General features: G+C 36.1%; 3 protein-coding genes across 15 annotated transcripts in view; 1 reads left to right on the plus strand and 2 right to left on the minus strand.

The window, feature by feature from the left end:
* The window catches only part of dup (chromatin licensing and DNA replication factor double parked), a 21,453-nt gene extending 19,009 nt beyond the window's left edge, over window positions 1-2,444 (minus strand). Inside the window, exon 1 of the mRNA XM_087357119.1 lies at window positions 2,141-2,444. Coding sequence (XP_087213245.1) covers window positions 2,141-2,170 — 30 coding nt within the window. The 5' untranslated portion in view covers window positions 2,171-2,444. The remainder of the gene's footprint in view (window positions 1-2,140) is intronic.
* Window positions 1-12,425, plus strand: part of Daao1 (D-amino acid oxidase 1) — a 23,402-nt gene extending 10,977 nt beyond the window's left edge. For 2 of the 7 annotated variants that reach the window (XM_087357129.1, XM_022082143.2), the window contains exons 2-7: window positions 4,991-5,203; window positions 6,552-6,675; window positions 8,022-8,167; window positions 9,223-9,379; window positions 10,722-10,988; window positions 11,680-12,425. In XM_087357129.1, coding sequence (XP_087213255.1) covers window positions 5,007-5,203; window positions 6,552-6,675; window positions 8,022-8,167; window positions 9,223-9,379; window positions 10,722-10,988; window positions 11,680-11,799 — 1,011 coding nt within the window. In that variant the 5' untranslated portion in view covers window positions 4,991-5,006 and the 3' untranslated portion in view covers window positions 11,800-12,425. Of the gene's footprint in view, window positions 1-2,731; window positions 2,886-2,994; window positions 3,311-3,584; window positions 4,196-4,393; window positions 4,464-4,990; window positions 5,204-6,551; window positions 6,676-8,021; window positions 8,168-9,222; window positions 9,380-10,721; window positions 10,989-11,679 lie in introns of those variants that run through there. The other 5 variants (XM_087357128.1, XM_022082140.2, XM_022082142.2 and 2 more) reach the window with 5 other exon arrangements.
* Window positions 12,413-22,190, minus strand: part of LOC110838684 (RAB11-binding protein RELCH homolog) — a 25,086-nt gene continuing 15,308 nt past the window's right edge. For 3 of the 7 annotated variants that reach the window (XM_022082130.2, XM_087357102.1, XM_087357101.1), the window contains 5 exons: window positions 21,766-21,829; window positions 21,099-21,237; window positions 20,304-20,466; window positions 19,868-19,975; window positions 12,413-18,104 (listed from right to left, as the gene is read on the minus strand). In XM_022082130.2, coding sequence (XP_021937822.1) covers window positions 17,963-18,104; window positions 19,868-19,975; window positions 20,304-20,466; window positions 21,099-21,237; window positions 21,766-21,829 — 616 coding nt within the window. In that variant the 3' untranslated portion in view covers window positions 12,413-17,962. The remainder of the gene's footprint in view (window positions 18,105-19,867; window positions 19,976-20,303; window positions 20,467-21,098; window positions 21,238-21,765; window positions 21,830-22,190) is intronic. The other 4 variants (XR_015537388.1, XM_022082129.2, XM_022082128.2 and 1 more) reach the window with 4 other exon arrangements.

Below are 22,190 nucleotides of genomic sequence, written 5' to 3' on the forward strand. Positions count from 1 at the left end.
TACCAAGTATTTGACAGTGTGTATGGAATGGTAATGGAAATGCTTCCTCCTCAATATACATTTTAAATGAGTTTCATGAGACAGATAACAGGTTGCACCTCCCTTTCAACCATAAAAGGAATAAGTAATGACACAATTACAAATTTTGTAAGTAACAGATTTTGTGTTGGTACTATAGAAAAAATATGGAAAGGACATATTCAAATAGTAATTTGTGGTACAATCCCCCTCCAAAAGAATTATCTAATATTAATCCAGAGGAGAATATACAGAAAATCTCAAATGAAAAGATTTTGTTTGGATGGTTACAGAATTTTGTGAAATGTATATCACTTGGAGATATGTATTACAATGATTGAACTGAAGGGTATGAGGGCATGGATTGGATTCATCTGGCTCAGGATAGGACCCTGTGTTGGGCTCTTGTGAAAAGTAATGCACCTTCTGTTTCCATAAAAGCAGGGAATTTCTTGACTACCTGAGTGACTATTAGCTTTCTAAGAATAATTCTGCTCAATGGAATTAAACAGATGGTTAGGCTGACTGTTCAGGGTTGTGAATATAGATTGATTTCTATTACTGTACACAACATCAGAGTATCTGGAGTTCACATGACCATGAACTATTAATCTGTAACCATCAGAGAGAATTAAAGTAGCATACAATCATAATTTACTTTGAGGCTAAAGGTTAAGTTATCCATACACATAAGATCAAAGTGTATGGAAAGAGTGGAGATAAAGCTCTGTTCACTCAAAGACCTGTGCAATGATAAACAGCTATGAGCATGAAGCCCAGATGGTTCTCCAACATAACTTATCTGGAGGCACTGAGAAAAGCCTCCTGCTTAATATAGTTTGTCATCTCAAACATGTTAAACACACTGATCATGTTAAGTAAAATGGTAATGTTCCAGACTTGTACTCAGGCAGTACCTAGTTTGAATCTCATCTGGGGCACTGGCTATCACTGATACTGTTTGTGTTAACAGTCCCTCTAGACCTGGGGTTCTCAACTTCTTCCAGACCTTCACCATTGCTTACAATTGCTCACAGCACAGATGTACTGCCACATACTGATTGCATTAACAAAATGTGTTTTCTTATACCAGGTCATAGATGTTAATCATACAGGATGACAAAGTATTGCAGAAAAATACACTCAGGCTAAGGATTGAGAAAACCTGCTCTAGACAAAAACAATAAACTGGAATAGCTTGGTCAGTAAAGTAACTGGCTATATAGTCAATGTTCAAGTCACAGCAACAATGTGCCCGGACTGACTTCATTGTCCACTAACTCCTATCTGTAAGTGCCAAGATTAAAGCAGCTGGAGCATGAAGCTGACCACCCACCTACATTTATTGCCAAAGGTCTAGAATGTGTGGCATGTCACCTTGAAGCTTAACCATAGGGACATCTATAAATACCAGGATTGTCTCTTGAAATAAGTCATGACCAGTCGTAACTGACCACTTCTACCAAAATTCTTTCCTGTTTGTCACACAATTATTTTCTCCTCTCCACTGGCACTAATTAAGCTACCATTTATAATACAAAAATTAGATGTATGCCATTATTCCAAGTTGCTACAAACTTTTTGCTGTTTCCAGTCATTAAGCAATAATATCAAGATGTGAGAATGGTTAGATAACTAGTTCTTATTTATTTGTACATTGGTTTTGTTTGACAAGGAAGTTTTATAAATATTTCTATATCATGTTTACAGCTGTTTATCAGCACATATTCTATCGAAACATTCCATCTGACGACATGTGAGAATTGTTAAACGTTGACAAACATTTACCTAACAGTCGCCTATTTCTGACAAAATGAAATAAACCCTTTGGGAAGTTCTACACTAGGCACAGGCGATTCTGACCGGCGAACTTACTTCGTGAATGGCTGTGTAAGAGTGAGTTACCTGTCGGAGGAACAGTGGTCTGTGTAGTCACGTCAAATGAAAATGAATCACAGCCATGGTGGTAGTAACGCTGCACAAGGAAACTTTCTATTCATAGTCTACATATACATTGAACAGCATCTTAGAGCTGGCAGACTGGCCTTGCTACTCTAATTACGCGTCTCCAAAAAGTACTTCCATTCACAGTGAAACTTAACATTATTTCTATTATACTCACGACAATTGTTACTGCTGTAATCACCATCATCTTGAATCATTGTTCGTTTTCAATGGCCGATAATACACTCGATTCTTTCTGAAGGCAGTAAAATACGATAAGCGCATAGTATGTCTTGTCTCACGTAAAACCGAAGTCCCAACAATTTTTGTCAGACTTAAGCGACTTCTTTTAAATCTATACTGACTTTTAGTTTTACGAGCAATTTGCCGAAATTTGGGTCAGTGCCCTCCCAGAACGTAGAAATTTTATAGTGAATCATCAGCTTTGGTCACTCTGGAACAATACACATTTCGCCAGGGTTCCAAATTAAGTAGATTGTGTCTTTGTATATTTCATAATCCTTTTAGGGGACCTTTTAAATACCTGCGTTGATTCTTAGGCTATCTTTTTGGTTCGCTATAAATTTGCTGCAGAACTTTGACGAGTGCACTTCAATTTTTCTTTCTGTTTCTCTCTTTAGAAATTCGTTGATGTTGTTTTCCGGCCCTGACCCTTTAGTGAACGTATTTTGACGGAAATGGCGGCATATTAAATGACAACGAATCAATTAGTCAATCAAAATTTTGTATTGTACCACACCCTCAACAAGCACAGACTGTACTCATATTGCCAAACGAAGGGGCAGCGGGACAGACTGGCAGAGAAGCGATAAGGTGTTATCGCTCGCGAGGAGAGCCCTTCATTTTGCGTATAAAGGATTTCACCGGCCAAGAACCGCTCATCTTGCTGTACAAACAAAAGTGTGAGTTCAGTTTACTTAAAAAACATCTTTGAATCACACTTCTTGATTCATTTTCCCATTCAATCAGCACATATTAAATTTATTTTACAAACAGGGTTTTGCATGTAATAGAGATTGGTGTAAAAGCCTGGGCAAATACGCTAACAATCGAATACAGCCTTCTTGTGCAACGTGTTTGCATGTCAACACAGGATAACTGAAAACTTACATTAAGGATGCTTTTGCCAATACCAATAGTGACCATGTACTTGACACAAAGTTTTCTTAATGTGCGAGGCGCCCATTTTGAATGGCAGAATTCATGGACCTTTTATTGTCATAATGCTCATATTTTGTAGTGGCAGATTTTGTTCTGATGTAGAGACTATCTAGCAAAGAGTTGAACCTTACACCCTTCTTCAAATTGCTAGAGGACTCAGAAAATGGTGAGAGTACATCCTTACTAAGAAAATAAATTTTAATCTTGGAAGTAGGTAACAGAGTAATGTGTAGAACACATGCTGATACATATGCTACTTATATGTCAGACTAAACATATGCAAAACTGTGTTCATGAAATTTAAATCACACATATCTGTATGTTCCATCTACAATACTATTTAAGAGATTTCTAAGTTTTATATTGGGGTCTATAAAACAAGTTGACAGCCAAAATAAATTCTAGCTATTATTCATCTACCATAATTTTACTACATGTAATTGATCTTTATCAGATTGTTCAACAGTAGCCCACCATACAAGAAACTTTGTGGCACAAATCTGATACTGTGTATAATCAACAAAATTAAATTAAAAAGAATCTTTGCCTCCAGCAATGTAACAGTATTGGTACTTAGCTTTGTAAACAGTATATCTGAATCTTCAATAAACAATCAAGTCCAATTAAGCAAGCAAAATTGCAAAGGACATATCTAGAAAAAACATGCATTCCAAATCAGAATTTATACTTCCACTCTTTTTATTCCTGAAATACTTGTACAGACTTCAGTTGTGTGCAATATCTGAAGCGTTATAAAGCTCCTTCTTTACATATATCAAAATATTTCCACTGTTAATTAAATGTTGCCAAATGCTAAACTTCTTGACATGTGCATTCATTAAGGTCTTACCTTAACCTTCCACTGAGTAAACAAAGGGCGGAGATAATAAAAAAAGTGACAGGGTAATCTGAGAGAAAACAGTGTTGGTACAACAAGTCATTTTATTGCTGTCCTTGGATACTATTATGAAACTAATAAAAAGGAACACATATAAGATGACATTTTTGAAAGAAATTTCAGTCACCGAGTTTCAAGTGAGCAAGCACTAAGGCGAGTAACTGTTCTCTTTTAACATTTAATTTTAACCATACTATTGTGATTAATTAGTACATAAGGGTGTGAAACTTTGTTTCTCACTCTGAGAAGCGATTGAGGGTGCATGAAAACAAAGAAATATAATTATGGACATACAAAATATCAGACATAGTAGGTGGGAGGAGAAAATTACATAATAAAATTTGTTCACAGGTTTTTGAACATGCAGATATTATTATACAGCACTGAATGAAATGGAAATATGTTAATGAACGGTTAACAGGTAAGGCTTTGGAGGGAGCCAGTCATGGGCTATTTGCAGGTACTAGACCAGTATTGCCTGAAGAGACTGAAGAAAATCACACAAACCCTCAATTATGATAGGCAGTAACCCTCTCAGATTCGAAACAATTACCTCCTGAATACAAGCGTAGAAAGTTATCTATACACCAGTATGCTTGGTATCACATAATAAGCACTTTCTCAAATACTAGTCAACTAATATTGTTAAAATCATCAGATAAAAGGACTAGTTGCCAACTTAACACAGAAAGAGAACCAAGAAATTCATTCAAAGTTTAGGTTTGAAACCCTTAAAGGAAATACCAACATGAGAGGAAAACATTAAAATGAATCTAAGAGAAATATAAGATGTGAGCTGGCTCAGAAAGGAGTCCAGTAGTCTTTTGTGATGAATGTAATGAACCTTCAGCTTCTGTATCAGCAGGGAATTATCAACTGCTTGGAATATCCTGTACCATGTATAAATACAATCCAGAAACAAAAAGTTATTAGATGTGCGGTTTTCAGCTGAGATACACTGAGGATGAGTGTGTTGCGTGTGGGTGTGCTGGGAGCAGGAGTTGTGGGAGTTACAACTGCTACTGAGCTGCAGGTAGAGTTCCCAACAGCTAGCATCACCATAATTGCAGACAAGTTCAACAAAGATACAACAAGTGAAGTTGCTGCTGGAATTTTCCGACCAAGCCCAAGCTTTGAAGGACCAACTCCAGAAATTACAAGGTTATATTAAAATACATATTTCATTGCTTGAATTACAGTGACTGATGAAATGCTTGTTACTAAAATGTGTTACTCTTCCACCTACATTCCAGAATAAAATATATATATATATACACAGTGTGTGTGCGTGCATGAAATTGCATGAGTTATTTGTACAGTTATTAAACCTGTTCTCTTATTACGTTGCATAAACATAAATTACAAGTATCCAAAAACAATGTGCTACCAAATTAAATGTGAAATCAAGGTTCTTACAAAAGAAATATCATGATATATACTAACCTGATACTTTTAGGCTAGTTAAATCAAGATTATGACAAGCCACACAAATAGTTTAAATGGAGAAAATATTGAAATGCATACAGAATACTGGTGGGTAAACCTATTTGAAAGCAGCCACTTGGAATACTCAGGATATGTGATGATAACATTAAGATGGATCTTCGCAAGACATATTTTAAGGACAGGACAGAACTGGCTCTCGGTTGTGTCCAGTGTCTAGTTCTTGATTTAGAGATGATAATGAATTGGGTTCTACAAATAGTCAGGTAAGTACCAATACGAAACTTCACCAATGTTGCTGTTAATAACCCATTTGTGATTACATGTATTCATGTCTTTTGCGTTTTTATGTTTCTGATATGCTGGATTCAGTATTTGACTGTTGTATTTCTGAAGGGAGTAGTTCTCACTTGGAATAGAAGGATTCATAGAAAGCATTCTGTAGGGTCATGTACTTTAGAAAGAAGAAATGATGTATAAAAACAATTGAATTTTTGCAAAAAAAAATGAGTGTGTGAACTGGGATAGCTTAGTCTCTAAAGTCAATGGCTATGAGTTTGATGACCAGGGTATGATTTCCAGCAGATATTTTTCTGTCAGAATTCTATACTGGCCCTAGGTCACATACAGCATATTAAGTGGGTATCAGGGCCACAGCACTTACAGATGTGTACATAGTGATATTTAGAAAACATGGAGTTTGCCTACAGTTCCTCTTACATGCCTTCATATTTCCTTTACATATTAACAAACAGAGCACTGTCCTTTTGTGAATAGTTCTTTACCACAGAACTTAATTATTGGACTAAAATATTAGTGTGTATCGGGTACTGCAGTTAAACAAACATATTTGTTTTTGTTTTTTTTTTCGAACTCCAATACATTGCTAAAATAGGAAAATGGAATAATCTCAAATATTTAGAGAAAGGAGTGTTCATGGTGGAGATTTATAGTAATTTATAAATATGTAATGAGGGGACAAGAACCGGTGTTAAGGGACAATGTCTCAGAGCAAAAATCAGTACATAAATTGTGTAATGATGTGTGTTTTTAATTATATTTGCAGCCAGTGGATCAGGGATTCATACAACTATTACGATGAATTGAGAAGATCTGAACAGGCACCCAGGGCTGGGGTTAGCCAGGTGTCTGGTTATATTTTCTCCAGTGTTGACCCATCACTTGTCCAAGTATGTTAATGTTGTTCTATGACTAACACAATCTAATACCAAGAATTGTTTCAAACGTAGAATCCATTAACACCAAACCAACATCTGATGGGAAAATGAACTAAGTCCATAGTATATGTGTCTTCCTTGAGAAGCAGGCTATAATTCAGAAAATCAAAAGACTCCCTGTTCCCATAAAACCCAAATATTGGTATTGGATCCTGAGCCAGTGTAATCCAGTTTATACTTTCACAGAATTATATAAGTTTGAACAACTCCCTAGATCTTGTCTGTCTGATGCTAAGAGAAAACTACTGTTCATATGGCAACAACATTTGAAGAATGCACAGTGGGATAAAGCAGGTTGCTCTGCTACATTACTGAGTACATGGAAAATATGCAATCACACTTTGAACAGGCCTTGCTATTCTAAATGTGAGTTGGTAACATGAAGAAATGGAATACATAAGTTTTCTACACAATTTACTACAGAGATATTAAGACAGAAGAGGAGACAGTAAAAGAGGACAGTCACATTTAGCAAGGTAGGCAATATTATTAAAAAAAATGGCAGGAATATGTTATTATCAAAGCAAAATTCAGAACTCCTGTCCAAAGGAAACTAAGATAATCTTTCACTACCATCTTATCAAAGAACAAGACTGGAAGAGTGCATTCCTTTGTGTACACTGAAATACCAAAGGTGTTCATGCCACAAGACAGGGAGGTGACAGGATATCAGCAGGTTCCTTCATTGATAACTATGGTTCAAAGGTAATGTGGACATAGATCATTCTTACTTGAAAGGAATAACAAAGGCAACAGAGGTGTCCAGGGTCATTATTATCAGAGGACACTGTGAGCCAACAATGACCTCAGTCCTCACTGTTATATAACAATTTACGCTAACAATTACCTGTTCCCATAATTGCAACAATGTGTTTAAAATATGGTCCCAGTTCACATTGTTGTAACACTGTGTTCCAACAATGACATAGGTCATCCAGGTTAAGTAATTCCTAGGAAAACCACAACCAAAACAAGAAAGACAGACATGGATGAGCCCACAGATGTTCTTCAGTCATGCTAGAGCATGAAAAACACCCAAAATAACTGCAATGTAGCTCACTGTGAGAAACAGATAATTTTAAATTGCATAGGAAAAACCCATAAGATACCTTCTATTCTTAAAGCTGAATGTACCATAACAGAATATCCTGCTGGCTCATTCAGTTCACTGGACAGGAGATTAACAGTATTCCATTAGAAGACAGCCATCTACAGACTCACTGCAGTGAAAACCTCAAATCCTACTTAGTACTCAGTTAAATGTTTCATTTAGAGTCTTTTCCTTTTTCCTGTTCCAGAATCACCTTTTGGAGAAAACTGTTCCCCTGTATCGAAGAACAACAGAAGAAGAGCTCAAACTTTGCCCAGGAAATTGGAAATATGGGTCATATTTTACAACACTTTTGACAGAATGCACAAAGTTCTTGCCTTGGTCACTGGAAAGGTAATCACATGTTAAAGACCTTGATTGAATTTTCTTTCTGGTAACAGAACCTGAGCCAACACTGTTAATACCAAAACTCTGACATTATCCTAAACAGATTCAGTCTAGTTCTCATTCTACCAACTCCCTCTCAGTTGTCAATATGTCTGCTTTCTACAAGGTTTCCCCACTAAAACTGTGTATGTACTGCTATTTTCTCCATGCAAGCTACCTCTCCAGTCTAATATTTTCTTTATTTCACTACACAACTACATGTGACCCACATAAATTATGCAAATTCCTCTTTATGTAGTATCCTAATTTCTCTTAGATTATATCATCTCCCAGAGTTCTTTATTTTCCAATCACTGTATTTTGTGTTGTCTCACAAAGTAATAAAATTCACATCCATAAACACAAAATTTCTGTTCAAAATAATAGTAGTTTCAAAAATATGGACAACCTTGACAAGACAGTAAAGTGACAATCTTAGGGACTATAATTCATTCATTTTCTTATGAAACTTAACCTTCAATGAGAAATACAATAGCCAATCACAACACAGGGTTAGGGTAGCCTTCAACCAAAATTTTCAGTTTTCACTTGGCAGTGGTATGAGAAGTTTCTGTCCTGAGCAGTTCAGTGCTTTGTTGTCATTTCTTACCATTTACCCGATAGAGGTCTTAATTGAGAAACCTTGCTTGGCTGTCAGGTATATTGTGAACTTGGCTCTGTACCACATGACCCCAACTGGAACTGAGAATCAGAAATAAAGCCAGTCCACAGCATACTTCCTACCATGTTGCACAGAATTCTTGTGACTAGTTTTCACCCTTGCCTCATAAGGAAAGGAAAATACAATAGCTGGCCAGTATCTGACATTCTGTAGGGGAATTGGAATTGGCCTCTTGACTACTACATCCAGAACAGATGTCTCCTCTGCCCCAGCCTCCTAACCAGTAGTACCAACCAGAAAGCCTTTAAACTGGAGTACACATTTTCATTATTCTACGATCCAAGTTACATATATATCAATTGAAAATGTTGCAGTATGTCTGATATGTTTTGTGTTCCAGATTTGAGCGGGCAGGTGGCAAAATAGCAAAGAAAACTGTGACCAAATTTCAAGACCTGGAACACGACTTTGACATAGTAATAAACTGTACTGGGCTTGGAGCAAAATACCTCTGCTCTGACAACAAACTAGTTCCAATACGAGGACAAATTATTAAGGTCTGTTGGTAAACTTTACTTGTAAACTGAAATATGAAAGTAGTATGTTTGTCGGTCTGTTAATGGACATTAAGAAAGTTTGGCACAGGCAATATATGCTACAAGTTGTCAGGCAAATCTAACTGCTATTTCACATGAACTTCAGATTTAATTATATATTACATTTCACAAAAACAACTCACTGTATAAAAAGAGAGTACATGATATAAAATACAATTTCATTAAGGTCTGTAACTTTTACATAAACATTACTGAGTATTATGAATGTTTAACAGAATGAAAGGATAACATAATTTATACCTCTATGGAGCATATGCCTGGTAGCAGAACCCAAAGGCCCATCACTGCTGATACTGTACCAACGCCTGCCACTGGACATGATCCCAAGCCAATTCTGACTCCTATCCTCACAGCCTATTTCACTACCATCCATCTTTATGCTATCTTCAAATCTTCTACTACATAAATAAATATTCCTACCTCAGTGGATAAAGAATACATTTTCTGGACTCATTTTTGCAAACTATATGTGTATTAAATTAATTCTAAGCTTGAAGAATCAAAGGAAAAATTCTCCTGTGCCTAAGCACAATACAATGAAGACAGAAGGATATGCTCCATTCAGTTTTAACAATGGCTTTATAAGGAGGTGAACTGCATATTCTGACTACCTTTCCACCTGGTAAGGAGGTAAGATCACTCTAACTCTGAGCTATTTCACATATGTTAGCAAAGTCCAGTTTATATCTGTAAACATGAGGAAATGGATTGTTTAAAAACAGGAAAGCAGTAATAAAAAGTAATGCTATCCCACTACATACCATGTAGCTGCTCAGGGGGAGAGAAGTATAGCTCCTACTCATTTTCAACCTCAGCAATATATGGGGTGAATGGTCAGTGTTGCCCCGGCCTTGGGGAAAGGACCCCCAGTACCGACTGGACAAGAGGCTGAGTTGGTCTGGATATGTTACATTTCAGACAGTGAATCAGAAGTTATAGAGGCTCAAATGAGACAGGAAAATGGTCATCAGTGGTGAATATAGAAGTATCTGCAAAAGGAACTAATTCCACCATTCAGATAGAGAGACCATGAGGAATGTGTCACGACAGTCAATAACCTGGCTGAGAATCAAACCAGGTACCTCTTAAATGCAAGTCTAGAGCATCACCATTATACTAACCTATGAGAGATGCACATTTTATTTTAAAAGTCTTTTAATACATCTTGCAATGTGAACGCTTTAGTTATCAAACTTTCAGCAACAAACATGTAATTTTTGATTACCTAAATCTGTTCTGATTGCAATTTAGCAAATATAATTTCTATTTGTATGTCATCCAGGTACATGCTCCATGGATAAAGACATTTTTCTATGCTGAACATGACACATATATAATTCCACGCTCTGATGGAGTAACACTGGGTGGATGTCGTCATTATGAGAGCTATGACATCAGTCTGAGTCGTCATGATAGTGCTGCAATAAAGGAAAGATGCTTCAAGCTGATCCCCAGCTTGCAGAAGGCTCAAGTTTTAAAAGAGTGTGTTGGGCTTCGCCCTCATCGCAATGTGGTGAGGGTAGAAGCAGAGGTGCTTGGGAAGTTGAAGGTAAGTCACTGGAAAGGCCTCTATACATTGTGCACTAGTGGTATCATTAGCACAAAAAACTGATTTCTGCATCTTGCCAGGGATACGGATACAGGCCCAGAACCCTTTATAAGAAAACTGTTTATTCATAAACTATGAATTGAATAAGAGTATACATGCATGTAGATAAATACAGACAAGTAACAAAGGACGAATCACCGTGCAGTGCCAGGGATCTGTGTGGGTTCACTGCCCCAGTTTGTAATACAGAAAGAAAACCCCAATTTCATCTGAAGTAAATGGAAGTGACATGAAGCATGCAAAACCAGGCAGAGACTAACTCATACTGGTCCCTGTATGACCTAAGAAAACAACAGAAGACCAGGGCACACTCTGAAGGGAAAATAATGAAGGTTGGGAACAGGTTGACTCAAATGAAAGTAGGAAAGGTACAGTATGACAGGGAAGGAAATGTCACACCAGACATGAAGTATGCATTTCAAATTTACTTAAATCCTATTCAGGTGATTGTCTGAGGAACTCTCCAGTGGAATTTGAACTTCTTTCTCAGTAGGTTAAATTATGAGTATACAATATGAGTAGTGTGAATGCATATGTATACTGCAGGTCAGAACTTTTAACAGAGAGCAATGCCTTCTGCCTCAAGTTTAGGCAATCTCAAATATGAAAAACTTTTGATTTATGTTGGCAGGTTGTGCATAACTATGGACATGGGGGTTATGGTGTAACATCAGCACCAGGTACTGCAAAGCATGTCATCAAGCATGTGCGGGAATTCCACCTGTCTGCTGACAAACATAGCAAGTTGTAACGCCTTTCCTGTCATACCCTTACTTTAGTGCAACACGCAAATACAGTGCAGTTCTTTCTCAATGATGGTAAAACATAACTGAGCCATGAGGTGATAAAGCATACATACTAAGACTCCCAACCACTTTAAATATTTACCTGATTAAGAATTTACTTTGATCAATTAATAACAGTGTGATTTTCAACATGCAAACTGTCAATAATGTATTAGTAAATACCTTATTTACCTGAATATAATATGATCTCCCATTTAAAAACTTAAAATTACAGTAAACTATATTCAAGGAATTATGAAAATAATTATGTACTTAAAAACTGAAAAAACTTGGAAAGTTATTTAGGTCTATAACTGTAATCTGATTAGGAAAGTCATTCAATATTCACAGATCATGACATAACTGTCTTAGCACATCAGTTTACATTTAGTTAACAGCAGAATGTTTACAGAACACTTCCATTATATTCCACATTTTACTGTCACTGATCTTTGCTTCTAGACTGCCTTCTTATTATGGAATTTAAATTATAGATCTATGTGTGGTACTTACGTCTTCCTTTAGTTCAACTATGCCTTATTTGTAAAATGTTAGGTACATTAATAAAACAAAAAGCAGTTGACTTTTCATAGCTTCTGTTAATGCTTTTATTCAATCCTATTCTCCAATTTGTTCTGGGTGCATTCCTTGCCATTAACTACAAAAAAGATAACACCCAATGGAGTGGTATTGTATGTCCTTCTGCACGCTCTGTTTTCAAAACCATTAACTTCCTGAACACAGTCCCTCTTGAGAACCCAACAGCTATCCAGCTAGTTAAGAAATTCCTTGCCTTTTATGGAACCCACAGCTTCATTACCATGTTCACATAAGCAAGCCACTGGTCTCTATCCTGAGGCAGATGAATTTAGTCCATACCTCATATGCAATTTCTTGAAGATCCATTTTAATATTGTCCTCCCACCATGTCTAGGTCTCCCAAGTGATTTCTTCCCTTCAGGTTTTCAGATTAAAATTTTGAAGGCATTTCTCATTTCCTCCAGACTGCACGCCCTGCCCTGCTCAACATAAAATACATGGAAATCTTTCAGTAATAATGAGTAAACACCAAGCAGTTTGGTCTGGCAGAAATGCTTGAAGCTTATATTCAAATACCCAGTTTGAGTTTTGCTACAGTTATTGGTTATTCTGGTGCTAGAAAGTGTTATTAACACACATCAATCAAAAGCTAAAGTATACTCCCTGTTTTAAGCACTTTCAACTGCAGTAATGTAATCTTTCTTGTACATGCAAACTCCAATTAATGTCAGGAATGTGTTCCCAAAAACAATGCACTTTTAAAAGATGAAAACAACAACAAGCTTTCACTGCACTTATAACTTAAAACAATGTTCTATTACACAGAAATGGCATTAAACAAAATGTAATATCGTGTTAATGAAATTACATCAAAATAACACAGTGTGTGCTATTAGTTAACTAGGTACTTAGCTCCAGTCCTAAGCTTACAGAAACAAAGGTACTGGATGGAAGCAAATGTGGTTGGTGCTACTACTGGTGATGACAGAAGTCATGTGGGGTAGATTTCTTGTTACTGCATCTTCAAATATACTGTATCAGCACCTGATGATGATGATGATGAATATGAGGCTTTGGTAGAATGATTAGAAATGAAAAATTGAAGTATTCTGAGAAAAACTTACCTCGGTGCCAGTATGCACACCCTAATCACACATTAATCACTCTAGGAGTGAACATGGGCCCCTCTGCAGTGAGAAGTCACCAACAAACCACCTGCGCTATTATGTGACCAAGTACGGGTCATAATCAGCTGTCAGCAGTGAAACAGCAGATATTCAAAATGCACATCATCATCTCCCACCTGCAGACTTAAACTAGGCACATTAAAAAATGAGAGATGAATGGAAAGATTAAGATGTACCAATAACATCTAAAATAATAAAATCATGACAACAGAAATGTGGGAAAACATGGAATAAAAGACTTAAATTTTGCAACTATTCATGTTTATGTATGCATGTGAATTGTCAATGTTTTATAAAATATGATTCCAAAACAGTGTACAGAATATATAAAATAAAATGATACACATTCACTTGTGTTAAAATTAGTTGAGTAATTACTTAAAATGAAATACAAATCACAATCATGGGAAATTTTTCTGAAGAATCTAACAACAATCTTGAAGCTATCACATTTGCATAGCAGTATATATATTAAGACCAATTAACAGTGCTTTAAAACCACATGTACAAAGCCCAAGAAACTGGTTGAAATTTCAAGCACTTCTTACCATGACCACAGTTTTGCTCCATATTGTAAGAATGTATGATCACAACCAAGAAAACAAGACAAACTACTTCTTGATTGGGTTTTCATAAACCAAGCTGAGAGTCATTAAACACACAAAAAGTGAGTGCTTTCTAACTGCTACAGTTCAGCTTTTCAAAGATGGTTTGTTGGAACAACAAAATTATAATGAGGTCTGTTCATCTGTATGAGGTAAACAACTGTCTAAAGTCATAAAACTATAAAACAAATCCCTGTATTTCCACTTTTGGACATACTATTGCTGCAATGGGGTTAGCAGGTTCTGGAGTGACAGAATACAAGCAGAAAACAAAAAATATCCACTCACATTACTGGCAGAAACTCAATGATATCTGCAATATCAACAAGAGTGGACAAAGTTCTGATTCTGTACACAAAGCCACAGCAATTCAGACGAAAACTATGGATGGATTTCTATGATACTTTATAGCATAAGCAACTGAATGTAACTTGATAAGTACTTTTATTGCATTAGGCTACAATTACAACAATTTAGGAACATGTACAAGATTATTTGCAACTGTCCCTGCTAAAATAGCCACAATACTAGTTACATTTTTTTGTGGTCCATTTGAATGGATGTAAGGATGTCTGTTGAAGATGTAATTGTGGCAGGTATTTCTTGTGTAACACTTCTCCATTCACCAAATATACCCCTGCCTAGAGGTACACCTTCACCATCTAATAGCCCCTGGTACCTGTAACTACTGGATAGCTAGAGAATACCCAGCTTTAACAACTGAAATAACCTTCCCAGGTTGTGAGGGAATTGGTCTTTCACTCAAATATACTGAGTTCTGTCGAGTGCAATGCTCTGTATGCACACCTTTCATTTAAAGCTTTCTCTAATGTGCAAAATCTCAACTTGTTTCCTGACCTTATACATGCAGCTTAAATGCAGTTCTTTACCTTGCAGATTTAACAGTCCGCACTATATGCTAAATCTGTAATTCTCATCTGTGTCACAGAACCCTGCATTTCTAAGTGGTTGCACACATTTTCATTACATGTACAAAGTGTAAAGTGTATTTTATTAAAATTATACACTCACAACCCATTTCTGCCCATGAGTAATAAATTTACTGTCTGTTAATACCAAAAAATCCACAGCCTATCCACCCACAGTGAACAAGAATTGGTACATACACAAATCTAAATTACAGTCTCTTAAATAAGCAGTTCCTTTACTGCAGATGAACAAAACATGTCATCTGCTAGACTAGAACTATGTTTGAAAAATTTAATTGGATAATGCTTTCAGTTATTACCTATTCATTAACTTTCTTGGCCTCCGCCTTATCTCAGAAACAGTAAAATCATCCATTTCCGAGTTGGCAGCACCAGTTGACTCCCTTAACCTTCCACTAACCCAAATAGTAGGATGATGAGGATGACAGCTCAGAGAGCAGACATACAGCTTAATGTGGGATCCACACTACAGTTGGGCATGATATTCCTCATATTCACGTGTTGACTTAGAGATCAACTCCACTAAATTTGGCCCAGTGTTGAACACAAGTTTGGAATAGAAGTCTAACATCTTTCCATTGTATCACTAGGTACCAATATAAAGAATACTAAGATGCACTTTCATACACTGTTCTTAAAGTGACTAATGAATCCCTGCACATAATTCCTTCATTTTATTTTTCACCAAACACTGAGCTCAATCACTCCTATTTCGTATTTGGAAGATCCAAAATTTCAACTTCGAGACTATCTTGACTTTCTCTGTAGCTTCCCTCAGCCCCTCCAGGCATATGCTGATACAGAATTTTAAAAATTGGCAACAACCACCTACTTTTGCATTTATCTAATTCATTATTTACTAAAATTTCACCTTATAACACAACAAATGCAGTCAAAGAAGTACGGTTAAATAAATCAAGAATCAATGTCATACATCTCATGACATGAAGCTTAACTCTCAAGCACTTAGGTTATCCAGGCATGTAACTTTGAAATCTTATTCCTAAGACACCTATATGGTGACAGCTACTCAGCCACATTTCAACAAAAAAATAGTACTATTTTTATGATTCTACCAGTCACCACTGAAGAGTAGAGTAATTATTATCGAGAGTGGAATGCGTTAACATATGACCATATCCGAACAGCAAAATGGTGCTTGCAGGACAAGTAAAGACTCACATTAAGTTACGAGTTAAGTTAACAATCATTTTCTAAAACATAAAAACTTCTGAAATTACTTTGAAACTTCCTAAAACGAAGTCTGCTTAATACAGGAATGAGTATGCTGCAACTAACACAAAAGTCAGAGTGTTCAATGCAAGTTCAAATCTGTGGAACAAGCAGCCACAACTAAACACAGCTGTAACACAAGTGTTATCAATTGCAAGATTTATATGCTCCGTTAAACAAGTAAAAAATCAATATATTTTTAAGTCCTCACACTTGCTGTACTCTATGAAGGTTTTGTGGTAAATGGGCGATGTATGTTAAAGACAAGATAAAATATTTTACATGAATGAACGAAGACATTTCAAGCCAACATTTTGGCAATGAATTTGCCAATAGGTGCAGACCTGCTATCAGAAATATCTGATGTGGGGCATTGTTATCATTTGTTTCTATAGTATAAGACAGTTTCACACTATTCATATATCAACAGAGGATGGTTTAAGTAACATGCAGGAAAAACTAATTGAAATAACAATATTTAAAGATTTATGTTTTATTATATCAAACAGTGTGACTTGTCAGAGGCAAGATGGCAGCCTGCTGCAGTCTTTAGTGTCTCATGAACGAAAAGAAATAAGCATAATACAACAAAACCTTGACTAAAGTTACATCTGCTTAAAACAGAAAATGTCTTTAATCTCATAAATCTAGAATGGAAACCAACGTAAAGTTATCTCTGATAAACAAACTTTTCAACACAAAATTCAAAAGAAAAAACAAAAGAATTAACATAAAATTTATGGCTTTCTGTTCATATTACTTTGTTACAAACTATGCTTCATGGAATTTATCTCTGAAGAAACATACCTGTTCAAAAAGGAAAGAAATGAGCAACAACTGTGAACTAAATATGTGCACAACAATTAAATAGCCTACAGGAAAAGATAGCAAAGTAAAGAAATCAAGATAGAAGGAACAAAAGAAATATAAAGTGAAATATGAAAATGCATCCTGCTCAATAAAAATGTAAATATATATAGCATGAATTTTTGGCTTGTGATGTGGGTGATAAATACCTATATGGTTATGTACTGTATAAGAGAGTTAAGTCCCTATGATGTATACAGCCTAGGAATCATGTGCTGCACTACCAGCAGACCAAAAAAAGTCATGCATGTTCTAATTTGATGTAAATCTTACTGATAATACTTTATAATACTGAAAGTTATAAAACAGTGAATAATAACAAAACAAATAAATAATAATACTACAAACAGCAGAAAGCAACAAGATAAATGTTCTCCACTCAGGAATACGGGGGTTACGCATGCATACATCACTTGCCTATTGGGCTGCCTACAACACAAGCATTTACTTAACTCTCATATACAGTACTAGACAGCAGCACATATAACAAACAGTAGCATCAGAAAACATACAAGTTGGAAACATGGTAAAATGCATTAATTTGGATCCAACACACAAGGCTTCACAAGCAACATGAGCTAACAGGATAAAACAATTTTTTAAAAAAAAGTGATTACCATGTATAAACAAACTATGTAGTCAAAATCTGAAAGTACATTTATTTACTGCACAAGTATCAACTTATATACCTGATGAGTCATTATAATATTCCTCAAAATATGAAAAATATCCAACCTGATATGCAACTCATTTTTTTCGGAAAATGCCAGGAATGTTGGGTAGATTGGCTGGCCGGTTCACTGCATGTTTATTCTGAAACATTTTGGATACTCGCTGTTTCACATCTTCAACACTGACAGTCGCCATTGCAAGGCTTATACTGCCAGATCTGAAAGTAAATTAAACATCAAATGTAAATATAAAGTTGTTCTTGTTTTATTTAAATGATACATTTTCAACTTATTAACATATATAGCATCAAATATTAAATTATAGGATTATTATAAATGAGAGAAGGCAGAGCTAGCACTTGCCTGAAGAAATTTTAAAAAAAGCCATAAAAACTTACATCAGGGTAGTCAGCCTGAGGCAAAGATTGGGGGTTACTAAATATGAAACAGTGTTAACCAATACATATGTTAGCTTGAAAGTAACTGAAGAACTTCATATATTTCAGACTTCTAACATAAAGAATTAAATTAAAAGCTACAATGACCAATTCTTAGGTTATTTATGTTTTTATTTTTATTTTTTCCCCCTCTCTGTAGATCTTACAGTGGTAAATAGTCTGATAACTGTCAATTGGAAAGGAAGTGGAAGGATACAGTCATGGTATATTTTAAGGTCCTATCCTGCCATTTAAATGGAGGGACTGAGAAAAGTTATGAAATACCTCAGCCAGGTTAGGCAGTCTCCAAGCCAAAATTTGAATCAGGACTTCATAAATACTTGGCAGGGGTGTTAACCGCACAACTGCCACTTTCAGTGCTATAATAAGTTTAACAGATGACCATCAACTTATTCCTTAAAAGTGTGACAGGTAAGGAATATACTCGCATGTTATTATGATACTTCATTTCAAGTAAGTCATACCAAACACATTTTAGCCTTCTGCCTTGTCAAAGTGTAGTTCACATTATCTCCCACAACTTCCTGATCAGAAATCCAAATTAACAATAACATCTCCACTTTCAGCAAAACATTTTTCTCTGGTTCTAAAAAATTTAACTGTCAGACATTGCTAATTTTGCAACATTTTATGTTTTTGTTCATCAGTTATATCTTCACTGTTGTGGGCAGTATTCCATGTTCATCCTTGATATCAAATGTTCACTCAACCAGCTTCAAAATCAATAATGTTAACATTTTTCAAAATGGGGACTACTCTTCACCGCTTAGCATTATCATTTGACTTTGCAGACAGGGGCAGAAAGTTTGTCACAAAATAAAGTAAATGAAATACAAAATCAGCAGAGAACTGGCATCAGAACCTCTCACCAGGAATCACAGATGACCCAAAAGATGTTGAAAGATAAGAAAGGAGATCTGTCAGATGTGACATACACAACATGAATGGCAAGTGGCAACATGAAAACAGATATAAGAACCAGTGATGAATACAGGAATAATGATGTAGTGAGTAGGACATCTGGGTAATAGGCAGAGAAGAAATTACAAGACAAGAAGTTGCATGATGTGTGTTCTTCACTGAACATTCTTAGGATGATTAAATCAAAACTTAAATTAAATTAAATCTGTGGCGAAACAGCTCCAGAGAGCCAAAGCCGACTAGCTTGACTGCTGGCCTCACGTTCACATGCCTAAGCAGAGGTGAACGATCATCCAACCAGATATAGGGTGACGTGTATTCAGCATGACGAACCCCCAGCCATTGCTAGCTTTCCTGACCGGATTACGCTACCCATTGTAGCTCCCCAATTTCCTCACGATGCTGGGTTGGCACCGGTCCCATACACTGGTCGAAAGCTCATGAGAAAATTTCTTCTCCCCCGAGACTCGAACCAGCGAGCATTCCGAAAATCAAAACTTGCAAAAGTATAATAATTCATGTAAGTTTTCAAAAAATCTGTATGTACCACTCCCCACATTGCAGCATCTTATGTCACTTCAAGTGGAACATATATACAGTACCTCTCAGGAGATCGCTGCACTTCAATGCGAGATTCTGCTCCTTTTATCATGGCCTGGACTGTATTGTGGTAAGATGGTAATGACTGACTGCTGATTGACTCCACATATCTATCACAAACCATGTCATGTTTCAACATACAGGAACAGAATGTAAAGCAGGAAGAGCTATCTATATACACCATTTCAAAGTCATGTATTTAACATGAAACATTTTCAGTGTTCAGAGCATGTCTGAAATGGTATGGTTTCAAATACCATATTTGTAACAGTGATTTAGTATGGACATGGGGGTGTTTTCTTTAGATACTCACCATTACCTGGACCAAAAATATGTAGCCTACAAGATTTTAAATGGTAGCTTTAACTCTGTCCTGAACCAGAAGAAAAGATTACCTCCTCTGTGTGGTGAGAGAGAACTAATATAGATAAATCATACCTGAGACCAGGAAGTAATGCAGTGCTGATGGTCTGCTTGGATATTGTGCAGTATATAGCAGCAGAGAAAGCTTCAACAAGAGCAACTGCCAAGTCCAATTTTCGTGTTTGATTGGACATCTGCATGGCATATGCTGCTATTGCTGCTAGCTGAGGCAAAATTACTGAAAAAAGTTGATAATGAACATAACTTTACAGACACAATTTATTAACAAAATATAAAGGATACAGAAAGTTGGAATTATGTACTTTTGAGTTCTAAATGATTAAAGTACACAACCCTTTTAAAATGTTATAGTTGCTCAATACACCACTCTTTAACATAAACAGTTTTGAATTAAAAACTTTTCCTTTTATTGTGAACAGTTTGAGCAATAAAGAGCATGATAATAGGTGGCTCTGCTTTGCTCAGTCAAGCAGACATGATTCAAAATCTGTTACTTTGTTGTGTGAATTGTATCCATGCAATAATTTTCTAAATCTATCCATACACTTCTTCTACCTCTCAAAAACAGCTTGAACTATGCTACTTCATATTTTGGCCAATATGTTTTACATAATACATATTTATAGCTACCATCCACTTTCATCAACCCATTAATTGTACAATGGCATCCATCAAACACATGCAATTGATTTGAAAAGAAGTTTGAAATCCACCAAGGAAACAGATTTGGAGAGTAACAGTGACTGTAATAATAAAGAAGTGATGAAACAACCACTGAAAATGCTCAATACTGGTATAGTCTCCACAGCACTTACTAATGTAGCAGTATACTGCAAATTTTGAACTTACCTTCTTCTCTGAACCATGCCTCACAAGCAGAAATGATGCGCCCCATGGTGGATACCAACTGCAGGAGCATGGAGTGATTTTCACGTGTCACTGGGTCAGACAGGAAACTCTGGATTTGCATGTATGTTTTGCTTTGGACCTTGCATTAACAAACAAGTTTTATGAAATATATCACAAATGTACTCCACAAATAAATAAAGAACTAACTCCATGGTGCAAGAGCTTCCTACAAAAGTTGATAGCATTCAGTTGGTCAAGGATTTTCCTTTTATAGAAGCTGAAGGTTCATAGCTATGTTCACAAAACATTGGACCCTACATGAGCCAGATGAGTCTAATTCTTTAAGCTCCATTCTAATGTTATCCTCCAATCCACACTTATGTCTCCCAAGCAGTCTCCTCCCTTGGGATCTTCCAATCAAAATTCTGTATGCATTTCCCATTTTCTTCACAAGTGCACTGTGTCTGCCCAACTAAATTAAAACTCTCTCTCCATTGCGTAACTCTTCCTATGCATGTATTACTTCATTCTTCTAAAGTAAATACATCCTCCTCAGCAATTGGAGATTTTTTTTGTGACTTACCAAGCACATTATGAAATAACACTGCAAGGACAGCTCCCTTTATTTGATCAAAAAGCACCATTTAAAAGAGCATGATCAACTTACTTCTTTCATTGCCGTATTAGTGATCAAAGTTCCAAAAGCTGGAATTGTTGCACTTCTCACAGATCTGTAAGTCAGAAAGTTTTTAATCAAAGAAGGGCATAAATGAACAAAACTGTGTACATTACATGACTCCCATGTTTGAGTCAGGATAACTCAGACAGTAAAGCAACTGTCTACAGGCTGAACTACCAGACCCCCTTCCAGACTGGGGTGTGGATTTTTCTATTCAATATCATAGACTTTCTCTGCATGTGGACAGAGCATGTAACCAGCAACTGACTTCCACAGAATGTCAAGGTTAAAAATATAGGCTTTATTTCCACATCTACTCTGGGAGTGGTGACTAGAAATAGAGACAACTTTACCTTTACCTATGAACCAACAAACTAACCAATCTGGAGTCTAACAATATTTTACCCTTCTAA

The sequence above is a fragment of the Zootermopsis nevadensis genome, unplaced genomic scaffold (assembly GCF_977971745.1).
Source record: "Zootermopsis nevadensis isolate Lab colony 2312 unplaced genomic scaffold, Znev_1.0 Znev_ptg000028l, whole genome shotgun sequence".
NCBI lineage: Eukaryota > Metazoa > Arthropoda > Insecta > Blattodea > Termopsidae > Zootermopsis > Zootermopsis nevadensis.